At 45.9% G+C, this 9,795-nt stretch overlaps 1 protein-coding gene across 5 annotated transcripts in view; it reads left to right on the top strand.

The window, feature by feature from the left end:
• The window catches only part of USP4 (ubiquitin specific peptidase 4), a 72,223-nt gene that overhangs the window by 31,868 nt on the left and 30,560 nt on the right, over positions 1-9,795 (top strand). For 4 of the 5 annotated variants that reach the window (XM_023231356.1, XM_023231360.1, XM_023231359.1 and 1 more), the window contains exons 7-9: positions 2,331-2,471; positions 3,254-3,371; positions 7,767-7,940. In XM_023231356.1, the coding sequence (XP_023087124.1) occupies positions 2,331-2,471; positions 3,254-3,371; positions 7,767-7,940 (433 nt within the window). The remainder of the gene's footprint in view (positions 1-2,330; positions 2,472-3,253; positions 3,372-7,766; positions 7,941-9,795) is intronic. The other variant, XM_023231357.1, reaches the window with a different exon arrangement.

A 9,795-nucleotide genomic window follows, 5' to 3' on the forward strand; every position in this document is an offset into this window, starting at 1 on the left:
AAAAAAAAAAAAAAAACAGTGGCAAATTCGAAGGAACAAAATTCTCCATAGAAGGCATAGTGAAACCAAATTGGCATTTTTCTCTTCTCATGTCCTTATAACCAGCTATTTAATTTGCATCCAGCCTTTTTGGGGAAAGTCATCTCTTATTGCTGTTTTTGTTTTTTTTTTGGGATGGGGTTTGCTTTTGTTGCCCAGGCTGGAGTGCAATGGCAGGATCTCGGCTCACTACAGCCTCTGCCTCCTGGGTTCAAGCAGTTCTCCTGCCTCAGCCTCCCAAGTAACTGGGATTACAGGCATGCGCCACTAGTCCTGGCTAATTTTTTTGTATTTTTAGTAGAGACGGGGTTCCACCATGTTGGTAAGGCTAGACTCGAACTCCTGATCTCAAGTAATCCACCCACCCACCTCAGCCTCCCAAAGTGATGAGATTACAGGTGTGAGCTACCTCAGCTGGCCTTATTGCCATTTCTCTTTGCCTTTCACTGATAATTCTTAAAATTCAGGGAAGCAGGCCAGATGCGGTGGTTCATGCCTATAATCCCAGCACTTTGGGAGGACAGGGCAGGCAGATCACAAGTCAAGAGATCGAGACCATCCTGGCCAACATGGTGAAACTCTGTCTCTATTAAAAATACAAAATAATTAGCTGGGTGTGGTGGCACATGCATGTAGTGCTAGCTACTCGGGAGGCTGAGGCAGGAGAATTGTTTGATCTCGGGAGATGGAGGTTGCAGTGAGCCAAGATTGTGCCACTGTACTCCAGCCTGGTGACAGAATGAGACTCTGTCTCAAAAAAACAATTCAGAGAAGTTTATGATTTGTAAATCAAACCAGGATGCTTGAAGATGAACCTTTTGGGGTTTTTTTGTTTGTTATTTTTTAAGAGACAGAGTATCACTCTGTCACCCAGGCTGGAGTGCAGTGGCGCGATCTCGGCTCACTGAAACCTCTGCCTCCCGGGTTCAAGCAATTCTTCTGCTCCTCAGCCTCCCCAGTAGCTGGGACTATAGGCACATGCCACCATGCCTGGCTAATTTCTTTATTTTCTTTTTTTTGAGAAAGAGTTTCGCTCTTATTGCCCAGGCTGGAGTGCAATGGCTGCATTGCACTCACATTGCAATGTGAACAATCTTGGCTCACCGCAACTTCCGCCTCTCGGGTTCAAGCAATTCTCCTGCCTCAGCCTCCCGAATAGCGCCACTACATCTGGCTAATTTTTTTTTTTTTTTTTGAGATGGCATCTCGCTCTGTCACCAGGCTGGAGTGCAGTGGTGCAATCTTGGCTCACTCCCGGGTTCAAGTGATTCTCCTGCCCCAGCCTCCTGAGTGGCTGGGATTACAGGTGCCCGCCACCACGTCCAGATAATTTTTGTATTTTTAGTAGAGACGGGGTTTCACTGTGTCTTGAACTCCTGACCTCATGGCCATACTGGTCTTGAATTTTTGACCTCATGATCCGCCTGCCTTGGCCTCCCAAAGTGCTGGGATTACAAGGGTAAGCCACCTCACCTGGCCTAATTTTGTATTTGTAGTAGTGACGGGGTTTCTCCATGTTGGTCAGGCTGGTCTCAAACTTCTGACCTCCAGTGATCCATCTGCCTTGGCCTGCCAAAGTGCTGAGATTACAGGTGTGAGCCATTGCGCCCGGCCTGGCTAATTTCCTTTGCATTTTAGTAGAGACAGGTTTCACTGTGTTGCCCAGGCTGGTCTCGAACTCCTGAGCTCAGGCAATCTGCCTGTCTCGGCCTCCAAAAGTGCTATGGAGTACAAAAAAAAAAGGTAAAAATTAAAATTTTAAAAATAACATTTACTTTCTTCCTTATGTCCTTATATAGATTCTAGCAGATTGATGAAATTGATAGCAATTTAAAATTTGGGCAATTAGCCCTTGAATTAATTTGAAAGTAGAAATCTAAAATAAGAGCCTAAAAAATATTAAAACATGAGTTTGAAATAGAGAGGTTACAGTGGCAAATTTGAAGAAACAAAATTCTCCATAGAAGGCATAGTGAAACCAAATTGGCATTTTTCTCTTCTCATGTCCTTATACCCAGCTATTTAATTACAGGCATGAGCCACTGCGCCTGGCCAGCCTTGTGGTTTTTCACACTGAAAGGGTATATGATGATGTGGACTGATGTGACAGGAAGACCAATTAATTTCTGGACTCTCACTTTACCTTGAAGTAGTATGAATACAGGCTTTTTGTAATTTATTTTAACTAACTGAATATGAAGAACATTTAATTCTTGAGAAGCGACCTAAGGCATTAAATAGGGCTAGCTCTTTGCAAAAAGTCAGTAGCATTGTTTCTGCTTCTCTCCCAGATCAAGCACTGCGCCTAGCAGAAATTTTACTACCTCTCCAAAATCATCAGCAAGTCCCTATTCCTCAGTGTCTGCCTCTCCCATTGCAAATGGTGATAGCACTAGCACCTGTGGAATGCACAGTTCCGGTGTCAGCAGGGGGTAAGAGCAGGTCCTTTCACTCTGCTTCCTTTCCCTCTGTCCTTTCCCAGGCTGTATCTTGAGAGCTCATCTGCCGCTACACTAAGCATGGTGGGGTTAGATTTCCTCATGGGAACGTGCTGCATGTAGTTTCTCACTCCATTTCATACCTATAGTAAAGTGTGCTTCTAAGTTCTGATCTGTGCTGCTTGTCCTCCTGTGAGCTGGTGTTTTCCCCACAGCTTACATCACAGGTAGTCTTAGTGTGGGGTGGGGTAGGGGTCTCTGCATTTGTTTATGAAGGGATGGGCTGGCACATATGGCAGAATAGTTGTGAAGGGACAGTGCTCAGCTGTGTATAGCCGTGATCCTTTCTCCAAGCATTTCAGGCACACATGCCACATGGCATAGATAGGGGGAAGAGGGCAAATGAGGTGAGGAAGTGTGCATGAACTTTCAGGGCCAGTCAAGCCTGGGTGTGGCCTGGTGGGTGGTAGCAGATGCAAGCTCTTGATAACTAAAATGGTCTTCCCTTAAGTCACCTGGCAAAATTAGCATTTGCCAAAGCCTAACAGGAAAATTCAAATAGTGTTTCTTTCCTTAAGGATGTGCTTACCAGCTGCTAGTCTGTCAAGTAAAGGGTGGGGCAGGTCTGGAGGGCAGGGGAGGGGATAGAGAGAATTTGCATCATGGGCTTACTACCACACACAAGTTCTAGAGGCCCCCATAGGAGCCTCAAAAAACATCTTGAGGGCATGTGTTATGCACTTGCTTTTATTGCTGATGTGTGTTGTGTTTTCCAGTGGATCTGGCTTTTCTGCTTCGTATAATTGTCAGGAGCCACCATCCTCTCATATACAACCTGGGCTCTGTGGACTTGGAAACCTGGGAAACACCTGCTTCATGAACTCCGCTTTGCAGGTAGAGGAAAGAACTTCCATTCAAATAACACAGCATCTTGAGGTTTGGGTGGAAGCGGCCTGCAAAGATACTGGGTGGATCCTGTCCCAGGAGTCCCTGCCTGCCTACCCCTTGTTAGTGCTTCAGTAGTCTCTGCCAGGGCATCTCCCACTAGGTGGTACAGAATGGCTTCATCAGTATTTGTGGACTCCAGATGTCTTTGTAGTCAGTTCTGTGTTTGGTTTTATAGTAAGATTATTTTGAATTTTATTGACTGTTAAGGTAGGATCTCTCTAGAAAATATTGGAGTGCATCCCTGATTGGTCTCTGATGGGATGAGGAGAACTTATAGCAGGTGATGCCAAGCTCAATTATGCCTTGCTGAAGGCTGACGACCTTTTCACTAAAAATAACTGTCCCAGCCAGGCGCAGTGGCTCACGCCTATAATCCCAGCACTTTGGGAAGCCAAGGTGGGTGGATCACCTGAGGTCAGGAGTTTGAGACCAGCCTAGCCAACATGGCAAAACCCCATCTCTACTAAAAATACAAAAATTAGCCAGGTGTGGTGGCACATGCCTGTAATCCCAGCTTCTCGGGAGGCTGAGGCAGGAAAATCGCTTGAACCCGGGAGGCAGAGGTTGTAGTGAGCCGAGATTGCACCATTGCACTCCAGCTTGGGCAACAAGAGTGAAACTCTGTTTCCAATTAAAAAAAAAAAAAAAATAGCTGTCCCGCCCCATGCTCCTTACTAGAGAAACTCCAAAATCCCCTATTTGAAACTTGTTTATTGGCCAGGCACAGTGGTTCACACCTGTAATCACAACCCTTTGGGAGGCTGAGGGAGTAGTATTGCTTGAGGCCAGGAGTTTGAGGCCAGCCTGAGCATCATGGCAAGACCCTGTCTCAAAATGGAAAAGAAAATAAACCTTGTTCATTAATTCATCAAATATTTATTGGGCATATATTATGTGACAGCATTGTAATAGTCATGGGCTGCAAGGAGTTAAAGTCCAGCTTCAAAGTTAGGGGGGCACAGTCCCCAAGACTGCCCTCATTTCCAAAACCAGCTGCAAGTTTGCAGGTTTCCAAGACCAGCCTTAGTTTTGATAATTTGTTTAGAAGGAGTCACGGAATTTACTTAGTTATTATACTCATGATAATGGTTTATTGTAGTGAGAGGATGTAGACTAAAATCAGCCAAGGGAAGAGGCATATAGGGCAGAGGTCAGGAGGGTCAAAATGTAGAGCTTCTGTTGTACTTTCCTTTTTTTTTTTTTGAGACAGCATCTCTCTCCTCTCTCTGTTGCCCAGGCTGGAGTGCAGTGGCGCAATCTTGACTCACTGCAACCTCTGCCTCCTGGGCATAAGCAATTCTCGTGCCTCAGCCTCCCGAGTAGCTGGGATCACAGGCACACACCACCACGCCTGGCTAATTTTTGTATTTTTAGTAGAGACAGGGTTTCACCATGTTGGCTAACCAGGCTGGTCTCAGATTCCCAACCTCAGGTAATCCACCCACCTCAGCCTCCCAAAGTGCTGGGATTACAGGCGTGAGCCACAGTGCCTGGCCAGAACATGGTACTTTCCTGGCATTGATGTGTATTGATGCGTATGGAGTGCTGCAAACTATGGAAGCTCACCTGAGCTTCAGTGTCCAGAATTTTTATTGGGGCTTCATCTTATAAATATGATTGACTGGCAGGACGTGGTGGCTCACGCCTATAATCCCAGCACTTTGGAAGACTGAGGCGGGCAGATCATGAGGTTAAGAGTTTGAGAACAGCTTGGCCAACATAGTGAAACCCCATCTCTACTAAAAATACAAAAAATTAGCTGGGCATGGTGGCGGGCAACTGTAATCCCAGCTACTTGGGAGGCTGAGGCTGGAGAATCGCTTGAACCTGGGAGGCGGAGGTTGCAGTGAGCCGAGATCGTGCCACTACACTCCAGCCTGGGTGACAGTGAGAGACTGTGTCTCAAAAAAAATAAAATAATAAAGTATAAATATGATTGACTAATTACCTAGGTGAACTGGTACCATATGACCCAAAGCTCCCACCCTAAGTCACATTGTTGGTTTTTCTGGAGTGGCTAGCCCTTCTCACCCTAAGACTAGACTGTGCACTTCTGGTTAGCCTCCTCTCCACCTCCAAAATTGTATTATTAGATTATCCAGTATGACCCAAGGTCCACCAGGCAAACAGACAGTCCTATCAGGCATAACATTCCAGGAGCAAATAGATTACCTCCCAGAAGCCAGGGGCAAAGCTAGACCTTCTGTTTGAGCAAAGCAAAATTCTTTTATTTTTTTCTTAGAGGCGGGATCTCTCTGTTGCCAGGCTAGAGTGCAGTGGCATGATCATAACTCACTGTAACCTTGAACTCCTGGGCTCAAGTGATCCTCCTACCTCAGCCTCCCAGATAGCTGAGACTACAAGTGTGTACAACCAGGCCTTGCTAATTGTCTTTTCGTTTTGTTTTGTATGTGTTTTTTTTTTATGGAAATGGGGTCTCACTTATGATGCCCAGGCTGGTCTCAAACTCCTGGCCTTAAGCAGTCTTCCTACCTTGACCTCCCAAAGTGCTGGGATTACAGGTCTGAGCCACTGCACTTGGCCTGATATTCTTTACATAGGGACTCAGTGGTAAGCAAACCAGCAATGGTTTTTGTCCCCATAAAATTGATAATCTGGCTGGGTACAGTGGCTCACACTTGTAATCCTAGTGATTTGGGAGGTCCGAATGGGAGGATCACTTGAGCCCAGGAGTTTGAGACCAAGTCTAGCTAACATGAGCAAGACCCTATCTCTAAAAATTAAAAAAAAAAAAAAAAAAAATTAAAGACTTACATTCTCACTTTTTTTTTTTTTTTGAGACATAGTCTTGCTCTCTTGCCCAGGTTGGAGTGCAGTGGTGCAGTCTTCGCTTGCAGCAACCTCCGCCTCCCGGGTAGCTGGGATTACAGGCATGTGCCACTATGCCCAGCTAATTTTTTGTATTGTCAGTAGAATGAGGTTTCACCATGTTGACCAGGAAGGTCTGGGACTCCTGGCCTCAAGTGATCCACCCTCCTTAGCCTCCCAGAGTGCTGGGATTACAGGCATGAACTACCACACCTGGCTTACAGTCTAACTTTGAAGTTTTTTGTAGCGTGAGTGAAAACAAAACATTTGTTAAAAGATTAGATAACCCTTGGGTTTTGAAATTATTTTCTAGCCGGGCACAGTGGCTCCCAGCACTTTGGGAGGCCGAGGCAGGTGGATCACCTGAGGTCGGGAGTTCCAGACCAATCTGACCAACATGGATAAACCCCATCTCTACTAAAAATACAAAATTAGCTGGGCGTGGTGACTCATGCCTGTAATCCCAGCTACTCAGGAGGCTGAGGCAGGAGAATCGATTGAACTCAGGAGGCAGAGGTTGCGGTGAGCCGAGATCGTGCCACTGCACTCCGGCCTGGGCAACAAGAGCGAAACTCTGTCTCAAACAAACAAAGAAAAAAAAAAAAAAAAAAGAAGTTATTTTCCTCTTCTGGTGACGTGGAAATAGCCTAGTACTAAAGAAGAGGTGTGATTTGGCTTTTCATGGACAAGTTTTTCCAAGTCTTTGCACCCTCAGTTTTCCTTAGCTATTGAGTGAGGATAATGATGAGGAGTTTTAAAGTTCTAAATGTAAACATTAGGGCAAAAAGGGTTAAAATTTCACGATTTAAGCTTCCATCTCATGATGCTAGGAGAAAGAACCCAAAGGAAGTAGAAGGAGAGAAATAATAGCAGTAAGAACAGAAACTAATGAAAAAGGCTGGGTGCAGTGGCTCACGCCTGTAACCCCAGCACTTTGGGAGGCTGAGGCGAGCGGATCACCTGAGGTTAGGAGTTTGAGACCAGTTTGGCCAGCATGGTCAAACTTCGTCTCTACGAAAAATACAAAAATTACCCGGGCGTGGTGGCCAGCACCTGTGATACCAGCTACTCAGGAGGCTGAGGCAGGATAATCACTTGAACTCAGGAGGTGGAGGATGCAGTAAGCCAAGATCACGCCATTGCACTCCAGCCAGGAAGACAAGAGCGAAACTCTGTCTCAAAAAAAAAAGCCAAAAAAAAAAAAAAACTTTTTCATTAAACAAGAATTATTTGATTATTCAGCTTTTTTCCTAAAGTAGTTTTTTTCAGAGACAAAATCTTAGCCAATGCATATGCAATCCTCTAAGACCACGTCCCTCGGAGATTAGCTGCAAGGGGTCCACCAGCTTGACCTCCTTGAGGCTATGGTTTACCGTCATGAGCCTTCAGAGAATCTCCTGAGTGCCTCATTTTGTTGGGGTTGTCCCTCAGTGACCCTTTAGAACTTGATTTATCTTGTATCTCTGGTACTGTCTAGAAGGTGTGTAAAGCCCTCATCATGTTCTGTTTCAGTGCTTGAGCAACACTGCACCACTGACTGACTACTTTCTCAAAGATGAGTATGAAGCTGAAATCAACAGAGACAACCCTCTGGGGATGAAAGGGGAAATTGCAGAAGCCTATGCAGAGCTCATTAAGCAGATGTGGTCTGGAAGGGACGCCCATGTGGCACCTCGCATGTTCAAAGTAGGTAGACATATATATATATATATACGGGTTGAGTATCTCTGTATATAGATGCTTGGGACCAGAAATGTTTTGGGACTTCAGGTTTTTTAGGGTTTTTTTTTTATAGTATTTACATTACGCTTACTAGTTCAACATCCCCATTCCAAAATCTAAAATGTTTCAATGAGCATTTCCTTTGAATATCATGTCAGTGTTAGAAAGGTTATGGATCTTTGAGCATTTGGATTTCAGATTTTCGGGTAAAGGATACACTCCTGTACTTCCTTTTTCCCACTTTGGGGAGAGTGGTTTAGTGTTGTTATGAGGCATTCCTTTTGTTGCATTTTGGGATTAAGATGGGATCTGGGCCAGGCACTGTGGCTCACGCCTGTAATCCTAGCACTTTGGGAGGCCGAGGCAGGTGGATCACGAGGTCAAGAGAGCGAGACCATCCTGGCCAACATGGTGAAGCCCCGTCTCTACTAAAAATACAAAAAGTAGCTGGGCGTGGTGGCGCGTGGCTGTAGTCCCAGCTACTTGGGAGACTGAGGCAGGAGAATCACTTGAACCTGGGAAGTGGAGGTTGCAGTGAGCTGAGATTTGCGCCACTGCACTCCAATCTGGTGGCAGAGTGAGACTCCGTCTCCAAAAAAAAAAAAAAGATGGGATCTGATGACCAGTTGCAATGGCTCACGCCTGTAATCTCAGCACTTTGGGAGGCCAAAGTGGGTGGATCATCTGAGGTCAGGAGTTCAAGACCAGCCTGGCCAACATGGTGAAACCCCTTCTCTACTAAAAATACAAAAAATTAGCTGGGCATGGTGGTGCACACCTGTAATCCCAGCTACGTGGGAGGCTGAGGCAGGAGAATTGCTTGAACCTGGGAGATGGAGAATGCAGTGAGCCAAGATCACGCCACTGCACTCCAGCCTGTGCAACAGAGCGAGACTCCATCTCAAAAAAAAAAAAAAGGAATCTGAGACTAAAAGCACCACACTGTCAAACCCTTTTTTTTCTGTTATTCAGTCATTTAGCACACCCCTAAGTGTCTTCAGTGCCCACCTCTGGGTTGGGGATATCTCAGAAGTTATTTGTAAGCTCATTCCTCAGAATGCTGTATTCTGTAATGGCAGTATTTAAATGGTCAGTTTCCTAAGCCAGACTATAAAAATTCAGTTTCTTGGAAGGCTGAGGTGGGAGGATCCCTGGAGCCCAGGAGTTTGAGACCAGCCTGGGCAACATAGTGAGACTCCGTTTTTGTTTTGTTTTGTTTGAGACAGAGTCTGACTCTCTTGCCCAGGTTGGAGTGCAGTGGCACGATCTTGGCTCACTGCAGCCTACACCTCCCGGGTTCAAGCGATTCTCATGCCTCAGCTTCCTGAGTAGCTGAGACTACAGGTGTGCACCACCATGCCTGGCTAATTTTAGTATATTTAGTAGAGATGGGTTTTCGCCATGTTGGCCAGGCTGGTCTCAAACTCCTGATCTCAGGTGATCTGCCTGCCTCAGCCTCTCAAAGTGCTGGGATTATAGGCTTGAGCCACTGCGCCTGATCAAGTCTCTGTTTCTTTATTTATTTATTTATTTTTTTTTTTTTTGAGACAGAGTCTCACTCTGTGGCCTGGGCTGGAGTGCAGTGGCCGGATCTCAGCTCACTGCAAGCTCCGCCTCCCAGGTTCAGGCCATTCTCCTGCCTCAGCCTCCTGAGTAGCTGGGACTACAGGCGCCCGCCACCTCGCCCGGCTAGTTTTTTGTATTTTTTTTTAGTAGAGACGGGGTTTCACCATGTTAGCCAGGATGGTCTAGATCTCCTGACCTCATGATCCGCCCGCCTCGGCCTCCCAAAGTGCTGGGATTACAGGCGTGAGCCACT

The sequence above is a fragment of the Piliocolobus tephrosceles genome, chromosome 2 (assembly GCF_002776525.5).
Source record: "Piliocolobus tephrosceles isolate RC106 chromosome 2, ASM277652v3, whole genome shotgun sequence".
NCBI lineage: Eukaryota > Metazoa > Chordata > Mammalia > Primates > Cercopithecidae > Piliocolobus > Piliocolobus tephrosceles.